General features: G+C 33.0%; 1 protein-coding gene across 1 annotated transcript in view; it reads left to right on the top strand.

Moving 5' to 3' along the window:
• The window catches only part of NHLRC2 (NHL repeat containing 2), a 60,595-nt gene that overhangs the window by 18,635 nt on the left and 22,424 nt on the right, over positions 1-19,536 (top strand). Inside the window, exons 3-5 of the mRNA XM_045803185.2 lie at positions 2,885-3,340; positions 5,282-5,403; positions 13,094-13,223. Coding sequence (XP_045659141.2) covers positions 2,885-3,340; positions 5,282-5,403; positions 13,094-13,223 — 708 coding nt within the window. The remainder of the gene's footprint in view (positions 1-2,884; positions 3,341-5,281; positions 5,404-13,093; positions 13,224-19,536) is intronic.

Raw genomic sequence — 19,536 nt, 5'->3', positions numbered from 1 at the left:
CACAGTACAGTTTGATATGTATCAGTAAGATCTACCTCACTGATTATGTGAATTAGGCTTTCTGTATCTTGTGTCTGCTTGATCTGGTTCACACTGAAAGTGGTGTGCTTCTGCTTTATTAAGTTGCTTCTTTTATTACTTGGTACATGGCTATTCATTACTATTTTATCCTATTATTATTTTATCCTTATCATGAATACTTTTTGCATTAAAATGTTTGTCATGTTTAATGCTTTGGGGCGTGAAATCTACCTTGTCTAATATTAGGATCATGACCTTGTATTGCTTTCGTTTGCCTGGTGCACATTTGCCTACCCCTTTATTTTTAGCTTTTCTGGTTAACTTGTTTTAGTTGTATTTCTCATACACAGAATGTATCCAAATTTTTTTCTTTCAATAGATGAGTTAAGCCCATTCATATTTACTTATGATTATTATGCATAATCATTATATGTATTAGCTTTTGTTCATTGTGTTTCTTCATGTGATGTATTTTCTTTGCTATTTTATTTTACTAATTGCTTTAGTTAGAAAAAGTTGTATTTTTCTTTTATTGGTTATCTTTGTACTTATAACTTTAAAAAATGATAGTAAATATTCATTGAGCTTTTACAGTATAGTAGGTACTATGCTAAATGCCTTATACAGATTATCTCTTTTAATCCTCAAAACTGACCTTTGAGGCAGTTACTGGTATTTTCCCAGTTTTACAAATAAGAAAACTGATGCCCAGAGAGGTTAAGTAACATGCCCAAAGTAACTCAGCAAGTGGTAAAGCCAGAATTTGATTACAGGTTGTATGACTCCAGAGCTAATGATTTTTTTTTTTTGGAAAAATTTTATTGTTGCATAACTGACATCCAGTAAACTGCACATATTTTAAGCGTATAATCCTTCCCACTCCTCCCCACCACCCTTCTTCCCAGTGCCTAAGCAACCACTGATCACTGTGTCATTTTTCTGTGTGTCTTCTTTCAAAATGCTTATGGAGTTTGGTTTTTAATCTTTGGTTTTCAGTTTATAATAAGTCTTAACATGATTTTCTTTTAATTTATCCTATTTGGAATGAATTTCTTGAATTCTGGAATTTCTTGAATTCTGTAAATTTCTATCTTTAGTCGAATTTTGGATGTTTTTGTATTCAGATACTTTTTCTGCCCAATCTTTTCATCCTCTTCTTCTGTGATTCCAAATCTATATGCGAATATTAGATCATTTAAACTGTTCCACAGGTCCCTGAGGTTCTGTTCATTTTTTTTTCCAGCCTTCTTTCTTTGTGTTTCTTATATTGGATAATTTCAATTGAGCTATTTTTAGGTTATTGACTCTTTTTTCTGTCATCTCTTTTTTACCATTGAGCTCATCCAGTGAATTTATTTTAAATATAGTATTTTTGAGTTCTAAAATTTTCATTTAGTTCTTTTTTATAGTTTCTATTGCTGTTTGTATTTCCTGTCTTTTCATTCATTTCAAGCATGTTTTTCTTTACCTCATGGAGCATAGATATAGTTCCTTTGAAGTCTTTGTCTAATTCATACTGTTGCTTTATTTTGGTACTGATATCTGTCATTTGTTTTCATAGGCATTCAGCTTTGTTGGTTTGGAGTCTAAGTTCTGTCTCATCTTCTCTCAGCTCTGCTCTCCTTTCATCAGCTCAGCAATTCAGTTCTCGGTTCTTTAAGCCTTGGCTGTACTTTTGTAGGCCTGCCTCACACATGTATAGTTTAGGAGTTAAGCCAAGACTTGCGAGTGTTCATACTCAGAAATGGGGAGTCTCCTTCTCCAGCTCTCTTCCCCTTGGGGTTTCCCCCACACCCTCCAGTCTCCCTGGCTCCTTGGGTCAGGAAGGGGTTTCCATTGTTTTCACCACCTGCATTGCTTCCAGACTGGTGCCCACCCTCAGTGCAAAGCCATGAAGAAGAAAAGAACTGAAAACTCCCCTTCAGGGTTGGCTTCTCCAAGTTTTGACCCCTTCTAACTATGTACCTGCTTTTGTATACTTTTCTGGGTCCTTAGGCAGGGGGGCTGTATGTGTATGTGTGTGATGTATGTGTTTTGTTGGGAGTTAATAGTTGCAAATGGAAGGATGGGCTATGAGGAAATTATACCCCCTAATTTGTGTGGGTTTTTTTTTTCTTCATGCTGATGTGCATAGTTTTTGATGAGTGTGTTGGGAAATTGTAATTTACATAGCCCTTATTACCTCTCTTACCTTGGTAGTCATTATTGAGTTCTTTCTCTGAATCTAGCCAAACACTTTTTACTTTTTTTTCCTATATCACTTTTAGACATACTATGTTGATTAGGTAAAAGAAATATGTTGTTCTTAGTTTTTAGCAGTTCTGCTATCTACAATTAAGGCTTGTTTTAAGAACCATATAATACAAATTTTAAATAAATCAAAAACCTTATATTACAGAACATCTTGCTTATATTTGTTCTGTTAATCTATAATGTAGGTAGGCCAGAAAAATTCTAAGAGGATAATATGACAATATTAGCAAAAAGCAGTCATAATCACTATGAATTTCAAAGGGGCTTATAATTGGTGGGGGGAAAAACAGTATTTCAATATCTTTGTAAGAAATTAATGTGTTTTTTAAAAATTTGTCTAGATAAAGGACACAAAGAGGTTCAGTCCTGAAATAGCCACATGATTTTGATCATATGTATTTTTATGTGGTTATCAAGATTGTCATTAGATTTAAATGTTCATTTTTTATACATGTGTTTAAATGTGGTTGAAAACACTATTTTAGTTCTGTCTTTAAAAAAAACCCCAAAAACTTGAACTGTTTATTAATGACCCATAACCTAATGTGTGGATGGTGACATTCAAACTTTAATACTTCCTAATGTTTAACTTATAATTTTTCCCATTTAGATGGTCTTCTGATTGTTGGTGTTCACTCGGCTAAGTTTCCAAATGAAAAAGTCCTGGATAACATTAAGAGCGCTGTTCTTCGATACAACATCACCCACCCTGTTGTTAATGATGCAGATGCCAGTCTTTGGCAAGAACTAGAAGTTTCCTGCTGGCCAACTCTGGTCATACTTGGACCCCGTGGAAATATGTTATTTTCTTTGATTGGAGAGGGACACAAAGATAAATTATTTTTATATACTTCCATAGCTTTAAAGTATTATAAAGACAGGGGACAGATCCGAGATAATAAAATTGAAGTAAAACTCTATAAAGATTCTTTGCCACTTTCACCATTGCTGTTTCCTGGCAAAGTAACAGTAGACCATGTTTCTAATAGATTGGTAATAGCAGACACTGGACATCATAGAATTTTGGTCATCTGGAAGAATGGACAAATTCAGTACAGCATTGGAGGTAAAGTTTGCTTCTAATTATGATACGTAATATAGTTTACAGTAAAAATTGAAATTTATCACCTTGGTTTTAGATCTTAAAACAGGCTCTTATTGACATCTACATAGTTAATAAAATCTGTTAAGTACATTCGTATTAATCCTGCTTACTCAGGCTGAATTGACATCTAGTAACGTAATAGTCAAAGTCACATCTCTTCTCAATCCTGCTTTAGTAACATACGCAGCATTAGTACATAAGTAGGGGCAGCTGCATTCCTAATGCGAATAAACGAGTCTTATTCTTAAGTCCTGGTGCTATTCTTAGGATGCCTAGATATTGTTCCCCTAGCCCTTGAATTTTTCACATTTCTTCTTTTTTGTTTTTGTTAGAGTATGTTTTATGTTTCTTTTGTTTCAGCAGCTTGATGTTTGGGTTGATGACAGGCAGTTATGAGAATTGTTGCTTAAAAATTATCTGTTGTAGTAGGTTGATTTAAATGGTAAGAGGTTTTTAATTGTATAATTTTCAAAATAGTGTAAATGCATATTTTCCTTTGTTAAACAGAAAAACCAGCAGCAAGCTACCTTCCCCTAACGTGTTTTTAGGAATAATGTTATCTCGTGATAAATTAAAAGTTAATCTACAATAATTTTTAAAAAGAATTCTATGATGAGATACAATTAGGAAATACTGGTTAGATGTATTAAAGAGACATTTGTTGGTAGTGGTGTCACTGTACTCCTCCTATTTTACTCTGTTTATGTACCTCATGAATATTCAAGAGAGGTTGTACTATACAATGTTTTCCAGTCAAAAGGGACCATGATACTCTCCCTTTTTTCCCACAGGGAATGCCCATTAACAACAATAATAGTATTATTAATAATAATAATAATAATAGCAAACATATATATGCCTGGCATTATTCTAAGCACTTTACTTGTATAAAGTGTAACTCACAGTGCTGTGAGTTAGGTATATTACTAGTTCCATTTTACAGAAGAGAAACTGAGCTATAAAGAACTTGTTTAGATCATCAGCTAGGAAGAGGTAGAGCTTAAACTAAGTCACTTGGATTCTTGAGTTCATGTTCCTAGCACCATGTTATACTACTTCTCTTACTAACATCTAAGACAGCAGAGTTCTGCAAAGCATAGTTTGGGGTGCTTAGAGGCTTTGAATGATTTGTTGTCTGGTCACAGAAATAACAGTTACGTGTTTTTATGTTGTGTACTCTCCACCCTTGAAACTCTTCATGTATTAGAGAAGCTGAGAAGTAGACCATTAGACCAGAATCACTCTTTGTCTCTCCAAGTGTTTATAGGATATTATAGAACTTTGTGGCAAAGTGAAATAGTAAATATGAAGGTTTCTTAACCTGGGGTACGTAGACTATTAAGACATGCTTGAATGGTCCTCAGGATCTAGGAACCCCTTGAAATTGTTTGTGACATCTTAGGGGCATATATATTTTTCTAAGGAAAGAGTTCATAATTTTCAATGTATTATCAAAGGAGTATATCTTCCAAAATTTTTAAAAATCATTCATCTAGATGTGAAAAGATTAAAATTATTTTTAATTCTTTCTAGTCTAAGTAATAGATAATTAAAATAATTCTTAAAATATATTCTCTTCTGATACATGCTACTAAAGTAACCATTATCCAGTAAGCTTTGTCATTAGTAAAACTTACTCTTGAGAAAAACGTATCTTGGGAAATAGTTTTTAGGTGAAAGTATCATGCTATTTATATTAAAATCCCAGCTTTAAATACAAATTTTATTTATTTTGGTTTGATTTACATGTTGTAAAATGATTACCACAGCAAGTTCAGCTAATATCCATTTTCCCTATAGTTACAATAAAAGAAAATAAAGGAAAAATATTTTTGGGGGGTTTTACTTTGAGATAACTTTTTAAGTGGAAAAAAATTGTTTTGTGGTGCTCTTGTCTTTTAGGACCCAACCCTGGAAGAAAAGATGGAATATTTTCAGAGTCAACTTTCAATTCACCACAGGGTGTAGCCATGAGGAATAATATCATATACGTGGCAGATACTGAAAACCACCTTGTGAGAAAGGTAATTTTCAATTTTAAGTAAAGTTTTAATACTTTTAATCAGAAAAAAATGGTATTTACTTGCTACATTAAATTTTGGAATGAGAGGGTGATACTTGAAACACTTCAAATCCTCCTTATTCAGCTTTTTTCAGAGGTAACTGCTTTAGTTTTATTCTTAGGTATCTTGTTTTTCTGTGTGTCAGCCTGTAGTTGTTCCAGAAGACAAACCTATCAATCTTTTTTTTACCCTTTGTTTCAAAGTGCCTAATCACCCCCAAAGCTCCTCATTTTGTGGTATTTTCCTAACCACTGTTTACAGAGTGATGCTTTGTTCTTTTCTCAGTTAAATTTTCTCAAACCTAGGGAAAAAAAAAAAAATCATACCACTCCCACCTCCCTTCAGCTCAAATGCTTTGCCTGGAAATACTTACCAGTCAATCTTAAAATTTGTTTTACCTCATTTTTTAAAACTATTTTTTAAAGATTTTATTTATTTGAGAGAGAGAGACACAGAGTATGAGCAGGGAGGAGGAAGCAGAGGGAAAGGGACAAGCAGACTCCCCGCTGAGCAGGGAGCCCATGTAGGACTCCATCCCCGACCCTGAGATCAGGACCTGAGCCAAAGGCAGACACTTAACCAACTGAGCCACCCAGACGCCCCTTGTTTTACCTCATTATAAAAGTTATATATGATCTTATTTATTAAACATGAGTTAATACATCAAGGTAAAAAAGGCTCGTACCATCTATTCTAGCTCCCCAGAGGTAACCAACCATTGTTAAAATTTTTGTCTTTTCAGTAATTTTCTACTCCTATACAAATAAGTTTATATTTAAAAGACTGTCTCTGGAGAATCCTTTTTTAAACAAATGAAATCATATTGTACATACATAATCTTCTGCAGTTCTTTTAAATTTGTTTTCCATATTAGTCACATGAATGATATGACTGCATAGTATCCCATTGTAGGAGTACTTAGTTATTTTAAACATTTCATATTAATGAATATTTTGGCTATAATCCATTGGCCTTTAAGTTGCTGTCTATTTAGAAAATAATTAAGTTCATCTAACCCATCCTCCCAAAACACATTGTTTCAGATACTTCCTTGTTTTTCTCACTTTTTCTCTGTATTGATATTTGTGCCCATTTGGCAATATTATCATGTAATATAATAGAAAAAAAAAAACGTGTATAGAACTTGTAATACCACTGTAAAGTAAATTTCCATGAGGTCACGAAATTTGTTTTTACTGCTGAAATCTTAAGCACCTAGAACAGGGGCTGGCCCATAATAGGTGTTCAGTAGATACTTGTTGAATGAGTTTTTGAACAAATAACCTATGTAGTGAAATATTTTCTAAAGTGTGTATTCCTCTTACTATGAAAACGTGTTATATGAGGCAAGGATTTTGTGGATTTATTAATTAAAGCAGATTTATTCTTTAAAAGTCTTGGAGACTGTGTTTTTAGATACTTTAATATGTTAATATGTTGTGAATACATTAGTGGGGGGATATGTGTGCAGTATTTCTAAATTTATTTGATGAAAAAGCTTTTTTTAGGGAGAACTTTTTGTAGGACTAATGATTTTATGGTATGTCATGATTTCCCACTTTGGGAAAAAAATGCCTTTCTGTTGTTACCAAGTCCTTAAAGGTCAGTGTTCCTTTATCATTGTCTTTTCAGGGTTGTGTGCTTCTATAATTCATCATAGTGTCATGGATATTTAACAAGGTCTTGAAGTAGCAAGATATTTAGCCCACAACATTCAGGGGTATATTTGTCTTTATTTTTATGTTTTTCTCTTGCTTTAGAACTTAATGGGTTTTAGAGTATTCACTGCATTTCAAATACTTTTTAAGTAGCATAATCATAAAAATTTAGGTTACATGAACTTATTTTTAAATTATATGACTTAGTTTAGTGTCTACAAAAAAAAGAAGTAAGATGGAATTATTATTTCTTCTTCTCTTTAAATATATAAAAATATTTATTGTAGTTTACTTTTAAGACCTCATTTGCAGAGGATTGATCATATGTTCATATTTCACAAATATCATTGTTTCGTGCAGACCTGACTGTTGTTTAGAATAATTTCTTTAGTAATTTATAAATTCCTTTTAGCCCTACTCTCGTTCCCTCTGCTGTTCTCCTATGTAAACACTACTGGAGGCAGCCATTCTGGCACGTTTAATGCCAATCTTTCTATTTGTATGTGACCTTGTAAAATGTAATGTTTGTGTTTGTTTTTCTAACAACTTTACTGTAATATATTTTACATAGCACTCATTTCAAGTATATAATTCAAGAATTTTTACGAAATTTAACAAGTTGTACAACCATAACCATAAATTGTTTATGGGACATTTTTAGTCCCCTGTAAGAACCCACATGCCCAATTATAATTAATCCCTATTTTCAGGCCCTAGTCAACTTTTTGTCTATAAATTTGCCTTTTTTGAACATTTCATAGAAATAGAATCATACAATATATGGCCATTTGTGTCTTTTATTCTGAGCAATGTTTTTGAAGTTTGTCTATGATGTGGCATATCAGTAGTTTATTCTTTTGTATTGCTGAATAGCATTCCATTGTATAGATATACCACATTTTTTCTACCAATTGATAGACATTTAGTATGTTTCCAATTTTTGGTTGTTACGAATGCATGTAAAAATTTTGTGTAAACATATGTTTTCACTTCTCTTGGGTAGATACCTAAGTTATATGTTTTATATTTTATGTTTAACTTCTTAAGAAACTGCTAAACTTTTTCACCGTGGTGGTACCATTTTACATTTCACCTGCAATATTTGTGGGTTCCATTTTCTCCATATCTTTACCATTATTTGTTATTTTCCATTTTTCAAGTTCTAGCCCTCCTACTAGGTGTGACTTGGCCTCTCACTGTGGTTTTGATAATAATTTCCCTAATGAGTAAAGATGTCAAGCATCTGTTCCCATCCTTATGGACCGCTTGTATATCTTCCTTTGAGAAGTGTCTGTTCAGATTCCTTTGAGAAGTGTCTGCAACTTGGTTGCATTTCTTATTATTGAGTTATAAGATTTCTTTATATATTCTAGATAAAAATCCCTTATTTGTATATGTCATTTTTCAAATACTTTCTCACATTCTGTGGGTTGTCTTTTTCACTTTCTTAATCCTATCTTTTGATGTACAGAGTTTTAAATTTTGATGATTTCCAATTTTTTTTTCATTGCTTATGCTTTTCGTGTCATATGTAAGATTACATTGCCAAATGAAAGATCATGAAGATTTACTCCTGTGTTTTCTTCTGAGAGTTTGATAGTTATGGCTCTTACAGTTCAGTCTTTGCTCCATTTTGAATTTATTTTTTTATATGATGTGAAGTAAGGATCCAACTTCATTCCTTTGAATGTGGTTATCCAGTTATCCCAGAATTGTGTATTGAAGAGACTGTTTTTTCTCCGTTGAGTAGTCTTGGCAACCTTGTAGAAAATAGTTATTCATACATGCATGGGTTTATTTCTGAGCTTTCAGGTCTATTCCATTGACTTTCAAGTCTTTCATCCAGTTCTTATGCCTATACCACACTGTTTTGATAGCTGTAACTTTTAATAAATTTTGAAATCAGGAAATAGGAGTTCTCTCACTTTCTTCTTTATCAACATTGTTGTGACTGTTCTTAGTCCCTTGCAATTCCATATGAATTTTAGGATTAGCCCATCCATTCCTGTAAAATCCTGTTTGTTTCTCATATAAATAATTTTATTGTCTGCAAAAACAAATGGGAGTTTTATCTTTTCCCTTCTTATTTTTACACATCTTGTTTTCTTTTATTACATTGTTGGCAAGAACTTCAAATGCCTTTAAACATTAGCAATAATAGTGGATATCTTGTCATGCTTATAATCTTAAAGGGAGTAAATTTTCTCCAGAAGTTTAATATTTTTCATAACTTTGGGAAATAAAATTATTCATGAGGTTAAACTTTCTATTCCTGGTTACTAAGAATTATTTCATTATATAATTTTATTAAATGCATTTTCTACATTTATTGAAATAATTATATAGTTTTTTGCCCTTCGTGCCTTGATGTAATGAATTAATAGATTTTTGATGTTCAGTCATTTTTTATTCCTGGGATAAATCTTACCTAATCATGAATTTTTTTTTAAAAGTCAAGTTGGATTTGATTATCCCAAATTAAATATTTTAAAATTCATGTTCATAAATTAAATGGCTCTTTGTTTTCTTATACTGTTCTCACCTGATTTTGGAATCAAGGTCACACCAACTTCATCAAATGAGCTAATTAGTTTTTCACTCTTTTTCCATTTTTTGGAATAATTTGTCTAACATAGGAATTAATGATTTTTGAATATTATTTAAAACTCCCCTGTAACATCACCTGGACCTGTGGCTTTTTGCAAGAGGAATTATCATAACAAGTCTTTGATACATTTCTTAAATCAAGATGTATTTCAAGGGCCCATCCCAACTGCCTATTGCATTTTTGCAGATTGGGTTCAGGAAAAATACAAATAAGGTTACATTGATAAATATTCTTTACAATTTCAGGATATTATAGAACAGCCACTAAAAATAATGCAAGAGGATATTGCTGAATTAAATCAATGTAATTCACCATAGTAACAATAAAAGATAATAACCATATGATTGCTTTGCTAGATTAGGTATTAAATGTTTTTAAATGTTTTCCTAGTTATGATAAAATTAGTAAACTTGAAATGGAAATGAACATCCTCAATATAAAGGGCATCTACAAGAAGCTTATAGCTATGCTTAATGCAAAATATTGAATACTTTTCCTCCAAGATTGGGAACAAGGCAAGGATCCCCACTTTCACCACACCTGTTAAAGATTATACTGGAAGTACTAGCCATTGTAATAAGGTAAGAAAGAGAAAAGGCATACAGGCTGAAAAAGAAGAACTATCTTTTTTTGCCAATTGCATGTCATGAACATAGAAAATTCTAAGAAATCTTTGAGAAAAACTACTTGAAAAAGTGAATTTAGGAAGGTTGCAGAATACAATGTCAGTATAAAAAGAGCAGCAGCATTTTTATATACTAGTAATAGTCAAGTAGGTTAGAATTTTTTAAAATTTTATTTGCAGTAATAAAAAATACAGAGAATAAATATAACATTGTTGAGAACAATTAATCCAGTAATTGAATTGGAAGGCTCAATATTAAGATATCCAGTCTCTCCAAATTGATCTGTCTATTCAGTGCAATCTCAATCAAAATTCTATCTGGCTTTTTTGTTTTGTTTTGTTTTAAAGATATTGACAAGCAGATTCCAATATTTTTACATGGCAGTTGCAAAACAAAGGATTTATTATATCTAAAACAGTCTTGAAAAAACAACATTAAAAGACACACTGTGTGATTTAAAGCCTTAACTATAATGCTACACTAGTCAAAACAGTGTGATACTTTTATAAGGATAGATGTGTACTTCAATAAAAAAGAATGGAATGTCTAGGAATGACCTCATATCTACACATTTATTTGATTTTTCAGAAATCATCAAAGTAATCAAGGGAGAAAGGAAAGTCATTTCTGCATATCATGCTTGAACAACTAGATACTCATATGGGGAAAAAAAAAGAAACGTGACCCCTACCTCACACATCATATTAAAAACATCAATTCAATATGCATCACAGACCTAAATGTAGTGTTAAAACCATAAAGTTTTTAGAAGAAAACATGAGAATCTTTGTGACTTGCAGGTAGGCAAAGGTTTCTCAAAGACAGGACACAGAAACAATCATAAAAGAAAAAAATGATAAATTTGAATTTATCATAATTTAAAACTTATTAAATTTACTGTTAAGAAAATGAAGACAAGCTACAGCCTGTCAGAAATTAGTCACAAAAATTTACAAAACATATCTGAAGGGACTAAGATCCATGAAATATTAAGTCTCCTACAAATAAAAAATGGGCAAAGATTGGAACAGACCTTTTTCAAAAGATGTAAGAATGACCACAAACCCATAAGGTAATCAACATCACAGGTCAAAAAGGAAATGCAAAGTGAAACCATAATGAAATACATCCACTATAATGGTTAAAATTAAAAAGACTGACAAAAAAAAATGAAGGAATGAATGAATGACAACACCATAGGTTGGCAAGGCAAGGACGTGGAGCAATTGGAACTTGCATACATTATTGGAGGGTGTACAGAACTGATAGACCACTGGGGGAAAAAACTGGCAGTTTTTTTTTTAAAATCAAACTAATCCAACAGCTGCCCTTTAACAGGGCAATTGTATCCCGGGTGTGTACACAGAGAAGTAAAAGGTACCTTCACCAAAAGACTTATACAAGAATATTGAGAGCAACTCTATATGAAGGCCCCAAACTGGAAGTAGTCCGGGTATCCATCTGTAGGAAAATAAGTAAATAAACCGTGGTATATTCCTATCATGGAATACTGCTCAGCAGTAAAAGGAACAAACTTAACTTATATATGAATCAATCTCAGAAACCTGTTAAGTGAAAGAAGCCTCACACACACAAGTCCATACTGTTTGATTCAGTTCATCTGAAATCCTGGAAGAGATATACAATTGATCTATAATGGAAAAACAATACTGTTTGCCTCTGGGGGTAGGAGTGATTGGAAGGAGGCTTACAGGGACTTACTTAGAGTGAAGATAACATTGATATCTTTATGTAAGTTGAGGCTACACAGATTAATGCATTTATGGGAATTCATTGAATGGTACACTTAAGGTATGTGCATTTCATTGTAAGTTTTGGCTCCAAAAAAGAAAAGGGAACTGAAATAATATGGAACTCTTGTTAATTATAAACATGCTGAGGTATTTAGGGTCAGTGTACTGATGTTTACAGTTTATTTTGAAATGCATCCAAAAGTGCAAATGGATTGAGAGGTTGATAGCTCAGTAAGATATGTGATAAAGCAAGTTAAGTGAAAGGTTGATACGAGGTAATAGGTGTATGGATGTTTGCTGCAAAATTCTTTCGACTTTTATGTTTGTTTGATAATTTTCATGCTAAAATATTGGGGGAAGGATCTCAGGAGATGAAACCAAAGCATCTTTTTTCAGTAGACTTCATTAGTTCAGTTTATAAGGTGGAGGCAGTATAATGTAGTAGAGCTACAACTGCTTGGGTTTAAATCCCAGATCTTTTGACTTACTAGCTGTGGGATCTTGGGAAAGCTGCTTTATGATCTGTGCCTCAGTTTCCTCAGTATAAATCAGAATCACAATCCTAGGTGATTACAAGGATGGATGGATGGATGGATGGATGATTCTTGGATCAGTGCCTAGCACATATTAAGCTCTATATTTGTCAATTACTAGTCAAGCATAATTGAAATACATACATTTAATTGTAAGAAACATGCATCTTTCTAGATTTTGCTTTGAAATTTCAAATTTCACTTTCTTTTAACATATTTTATAGTTAAGATGACATTAACACCAATCCTGGTAGAGGCCAATGATAAAGGGGGGAATGGATGGGTGGGGAAATGAAAAGGAGTGAGTTTTGTGCATTTGAATAACAAGCTCACCCTATACTTGATTAGCCTTTTTTTTAAGAGTATTTGTTTTGCAAAAATTTTCTATATGTTCTGTTGGAAATCTTCACATGCCAAAAGGAAAAAAAAACAAAAGTAACATGCATTGCATAAAACGTGTTAATTTCTGTAGATTGATCTAGAAGCTGAGATGGTGAGCACTGTAGCTGGCATTGGAATTCAAGGTACAGATAAAGAAGGTGGAGCTCAAGGAGAAGAACAACCCATTAGTTCCCCTTGGGATGTAGCTTTTGGAACGTCAGGTATGTAAACTTTTAATACTAAATATAAGTAAACTTTGCTTAACAAATGTAAGATTTTTAAAATATTCTGGGGACATTCACTTGGATTAATTCTAACTGCTAGTTATTTTATACTTTTATTACCTATGGTGGGATTTATTGTGTAAAAATAAAGCCAACAGTAATATATATAACTTACAGTATGTATTGTTATATATAACATTATGTATTATATTTTATATACAAGATAGACTATATATTACTCTAATGTTAAAGAATTTTGTCTTAGCTGCAGTTTCCAATTAATATAGTTCTGAATATTCTTAAATTGGAAAGATTGTAGTTTCAGAACTTCAAATGATTATTCATGAACTATGCTGTTTAACAGTGTCCTTTTTATTTATTCTAATTTGAAAAGAAATCAAGAAATGATAGCTGCTTTTTTTTAGATCATTAAAATTTGTATTGAAATATGATAGCTCCATTTGGGTAATTAAAAAAAACTTTACTGAATTATGTAGGTATTGATAATGAGATTTATATTATCTTTATAATCTTTATTGCCTGTATTAATTGACTAAAAATAATCTTGGAGCATTAGTACTCTTATTTTTCATTGGCCCTCAGTGATTCTGAGATAGTTATCTACACGTCTAAAACCAGAGTAATGAATAAAGAAAGTTAGTAGAGTACATTGAAAATGGAATTTGGGACTAAATGGTTTGTATGAGCTGAATTATATTTATAGAGTGAATAAGCACCAGCTTAGTTTAATGGCTTTACATTTGAGATAATATCCTATTGTGATGTTAATCTGGTTATAATTCAAAGGCCTTAATTTTTTCCATTGTGATTAACTTTGTAAAGCTTTTAATAGTCATAAAATAATTGAATGAACTTCTGGTATTACTACACTTAATAATAACTTAGGTATTTTGCAAAAGTTACTTTTGAGACTTTTATTTTTGGAATTCTGTGTCCTAATAATCATGAGTTGTTTTAGTGGCTCACAGGGAGAAGGGGTTGGGAAGGGAGGAGAGCAGTGTATCCCAGGCACAATCAGTAAAGGGATATATGCAGAGAATTTTAAAACAGTAATAAAACCAGCTACAGTTCAATCTTCTTTTTGTCACCATGCACCCCCAATTCTACATAATTTCAGGGTTAAAAATACTCATCCCCACCAGGACTTACCTATCAGCCCTGCCTCCTTGCCTTTGATATACTGAGCTATTTGAACATAAACCTTACAGACAGAAAAATAGTCTGAAACATCTCTCTCGGTAAAATAGTCAAAGTGGATGAGAATTGTTACTTTGGTGTGCTGTCACCCTTCCTCATGGGGGAAAAAAATTTTTTCTCCCCTTAGCATGTAAGCCCTCAAGGATTTAAAGCTAATAGTGCATATAGCAATTCAGTTATAGATATTTACATTTTGCAACTTACAACTTGTATTTACTGTATTTGTTAGTAATTGCCATAATAATACTTCATAAGAAAGCATCCCAAAACTCATACAAACCTAAACTTTTATTTCTCACTCCTATATAGGATTGGGGTTCAGCTGATCAAGGCTAAGCCTGGGCTTAGTTTCTTGGGTCTAGATCTACCCCATTTGTTTCTCAACCTCCTTGAACCAGTAGCAGTCTAAAGCATATTCTTTAGTCAAAAGGCAGGAGCACAAGAGAGTAAGCCCAGTTAAACACATTTTAAGCCTCTGCTCATGTCGTATCTGCTTACCTACTGTTATTAAGCATGCCACATGACTAAGGTCAAAGTCATGGAGCAGGGATATGCACTTTGCCTACAGTGAGGACCTGGTAGGGTAGGGATGTATAATATTACAACAGAGGAGTGAAGAATTAAGACTAGTAGTTCAGTCTATCACATTAATCAGAATTTACATTGGTTAAAAACAGGATGTACTTTACTGGATACTTTATGTAGTTGGATTTATTTAAATATTTTTTTCTAGGCTGAAAGTTTCTCATACTTTATAGCATGGAATCTCTGGTTGTTTATTTCCTATTGAGAATGCACCCAAATTGCTTTCTAAGGAAAATCTTGGCTCTATAGACAAGTACCCCTCAGCTTCCAACTGGAGTAATGTGCTGAGACTTACGTCTTTATTAAGCTCAGTTCTCAGTAAAGGAGGTGAGTCCTGCCTTAGCTCGGCAGATCATTAATAGCATATGGCTCTACATTTCACTTACAGCTTAGAATAGCTTCACTCTAGGTACTTGGCAAAAGGAGTAATCTTGAATGCACTTAGCTTAACACCTTTCAAAATGCTAAGAGAAAATGGTTTTCAAGCCCTGTATGAAGGACCTGTAATCACAATGACTACTGTAGTCCAAGAATTTTTAACCTTGAGTCGTATACCCCAGGCATTCCTGGTTAGGCTTTTTGAGGTACTTAAACTGCTCAGAAATTCTGTATAAGATTTGGGGGAATCGATCAGATTTTCATTAGATTTTCAAAGTTGTACATTACCCAAAAGCATTTTTACGAGCCACTGCTTTCAGTTATTCTAAAATCTAATCCTGGGTTAATGTATATCATCAGAGTATGGGGAAATTGGATCATAGAATATTTGTTCTTACGGTTGTTTTTACTAAATAGAGTTTTGGCATCATGTCATTGATTTAAAAATGTATCAACACGTTGTTTATATCTCTATGTGTGCATATATGTTTGATATTATGTATTTCATCAAAACACAGCCCTGTGGGACTTGTTACAATTTTTACTATAGGGATCTGTTGGTGGTTCAATCATTACCTTATAAATAAATTTCTCTACTAGAGAAATTTTTTTCTCTTCTCTATATTATAAATAATCCTTTTTTCCTAAGTATCAAGTATGATTTAAGCTCTTTGATAATTTGAATATCATAACTGATTGTATTTCCTTTGTTGTACTGAGTTCCAGAAAACTTAGAGACAAATTATCTTTAGCAAAATATAATGGAAACATAGCATTTATTTTTTTAATGTGAGTACAGCTGCATCTCTTTCTTTTCTACCCTATTTACTTACTGCTTCACTTTTTTATTTTAAATTTATTTAGTAGTATTTATTTCTTTGGAAGCTACCTGAATCCTTTGTGGAAATAAAAGTAGAAGTAAATGGAATAAGAATCCATCACTGATGTGATTGACTATGATAATTGGAAAACTATGATATAGGAAAAAAATCTTTTAAATCTGAGAATCATAAAAGTAAAAATACTTTCTTCTAAGAACTATAAATGTACATTTTTAAGCCCATATTTTGATGTAGGACCAAAGCCTTTTCTTCATGTAGCCCCTGACGGTTTTGTACCACTCCAAATAAGCTGTTTCGATTTCCTTAAAAGTGTGATAAGAATTTTGAAACACTTGCAAGGAAGTCTGAGGGCTGCAATGTTTTTTTTGTTTTTTTGTTTTGTTTTGTTTTGTTTTAAGATTTTATTTATTTATGTGACAGAGAGACAGCCAGCGAGAGAGAGGGAACACAGCAGGGGGAGTGGGAGAGGAAGAAGCAGGCTCCCAGCGGAGGAGCCCGATGTGGGGCTCCATCCCGGAACCGAACGGTGGGATAACGCCCTGAGCCGAAGGCAAATGCTTAAGGACTGCACTACCCAGGCACCCCAGGGCTGCAATGTTTTTAACTTACTCTTTCAATTGTCTTTCCACACTTAGTTCAACAGTTTGACTTAGCTACTTGCTTTTATTAAGTCTTTCCGAAGTATTCAACTTTGTTTTCATAAAAACAACTTTCCATTTGCATTCATATTGGATTGGTTACTATATTTATAAGTTATGTAATTGTACGACTGGTTTAAACAGATGTAGAATTAAACCCAACTTGAAGGGGACTGGCAGAGAAACACTGTTCTTGTAAACAGTTAAGTTTTTTTAACACTTTAAGAGAGTATTTCTGAAATTCTACTGTAGTTGTGAATTTGAGAGCGTTCGGAATTATCAGGAGGAAAAACATGGAAACTAGATTCGGGGTTGTGGTGTCTTCATACATGAGGCTGTCTTGCAGTGCAAATAACAGAACACAGCCACAGCTAGCATTTGTGGACAAGTCTCAGGCATCTAAGTAAGAAATCAAGTTACAGAAGAGACCTACAATATGATTTCTTTTACAGAAAGTTGAATAGGAAGCAAGACTATACAGTTGACCTTTGAACAACACAGGGGTTAGGGGCCCTGACCTCCCTGCAGGAAAAAATCTGCATGTAACTTTGACTCCCCCAAAACTTAACTACAATAGTCTGCTGTTGCCTGGAAGCCTTACCGACAACATAAACAGTCGGTTGACACATATTTTGTATATTACATGTATTATATACTGTATTCTTTTTTTCTTAAGATTTTATTTATTTGTCAGAGAGCAAGAGCACAGGGGCGCCTGGGTGGCACAGCGGTTGGGCGTCTGCCTTCGGCTCAGGGCGTGATCCTGGCGTTGTGGGATCGAGCCCCACATCAGGCTCCTCTGCTATGAGCCTGCTTCTTCCTCTCCCACTCCCCCTGCTTGTGTTCCCTCTCTCGCTGGCTGTCTCTCTGTCAAATAAATAAATAAAAATCTTTAAAAAAAAAAAAAGAGAGCAAGAGCACAAGTACGGAGGGGAGTGGCAGAGGGAGAACGATAAGCAGGCTCTCTGCTGAGCAAGGAGTCCAATGTAGGACTCGATCCCAGGATGCTGGGATCATGACCTGAGACGAAGGCAGATGCTTAACTGCCTGAGCCACCCAGGCACCCCTATATACTGTATTCTTACAAAAAAGTAAGCTAGAGAAAAGAAAATGTTAAGAAAATCATAAGAGAAAATACAATTGAAGTACTATATTGATTGAAAAAAATCTGTTCATAAGTGGACTGATGTAGTTCAAACATGTTTTTAGGGGTCAGCTGTACATTGAGAGCTCCAACCAGACATGGTAAAATTTAAGAAGATTAGAAAAAAATGAAAAACACAAATTTTTAGACCAGTGGTTCCTTGTGGGAAAAGGAGGGGATATGATCATGGAGAGATGTCTGAGGTTTTCAAATATTCTTCTTCAACTTGGTGGTGTGCACATAGATTTTTAGTTATTAAACTTTGTATAGAACATATATCCATTTCTATGTTTAATTAAAAATTGAATAAAAATTACAGATGACGTAAAGAGAACGAAAAATAATGGGGGCAAATACACAGCTGAATGTGTATCTTATCAAGAGACCCATTTAATAAACAACATACTTCAAGAAATTAGGGAAAGGTATTTTAATACCTCTGATTGTTTTAAGTATACATGTAATGTGAAGATGTATGTATGTATTTTAAATGGCGACTGAATATTTAGCCGAATTATGCTATCATAAAAATAATTAACATAAAATGATTTTTACAAAAGAGATCATTTTATCTTTGTTCATTTTTTATTATCACTGTGAATATGGTCAGAGCTTCATAATGCACTAAAAATAATTACTAACTACAATAAATTTATAGTTTTTCAGGATCTTTGCCATGTTTCTAAGAGCTTTTTTATCATAAAGGTCAAAACCCCTGCTAATCTCTAAGTACTTTAGACATTACCTGATTTAGAATAATTTATGGAAAGGACAGTGTGCCCGAATCCCATTAACCTTCCTTGGCCCTTTAATCAGCATTTTATAATTTAGCTGTGCTTATACAACCTTAAATGATTGAAATCCAGCTGTTTAGTATGCTAGTCTAAAAATCTAGTATTGGTACTTATGTGCTTAGATAATATGCTTCTTTGACTTCCATTTATATGCTATAAAATACCATAAAAAACATCCTCTAAGATAATCAGATGATAGAATTTTTTTGAGGAATAAATTTTATATGATGTGACTAATGTGTTTTTATTTTGTTAAAATAGTTTTATATTTAAAATTTGAGTGAAGGTTCTTTTATTATCACATTGACTTTGTATATATAAGATTTTTTAATAAATTTTTTTTGGTTAGTGAGGTATAATTTATAGAAAGTGACATTCACTCTTATTAGGTATAAGTTCTGTGTATTTTGACAAACATATACAGTCTTATCACCATTACTACAATTAAGAATATAGAATATTTCCATCACCCCAGAAAGTTCTCGTAACCCTTTGTTCAGTGTCCCTCCCACCACCTCTACTACCCACTCCAGCTACTGGCAACAATCATCTATTTCTTCCTGCTCTTTATAGTCTTTATGTCTGGCTTCTTCCATTTAGCATAGTGCTTTTGACATTAATCCCTGTTGTTGCTTGTATCAGCAGTTCTTTTTTTTTGAGTAGTATTCCATTGTATGGCTGTAACACAATTTGTTTATTAATTCACTAGTT

The sequence above is a fragment of the Ursus americanus genome, chromosome 6, assembly GCF_024610735.1.
Source record: "Ursus americanus isolate L20-20 chromosome 6, mUrsAme1.1.p, whole genome shotgun sequence".
Taxonomy (NCBI): Eukaryota; Metazoa; Chordata; class Mammalia; order Carnivora; family Ursidae; genus Ursus; species Ursus americanus.
Note: the sequence above shows the minus strand (reverse complement) of the source record. Positions and strands in the feature narration are given on the sequence as shown.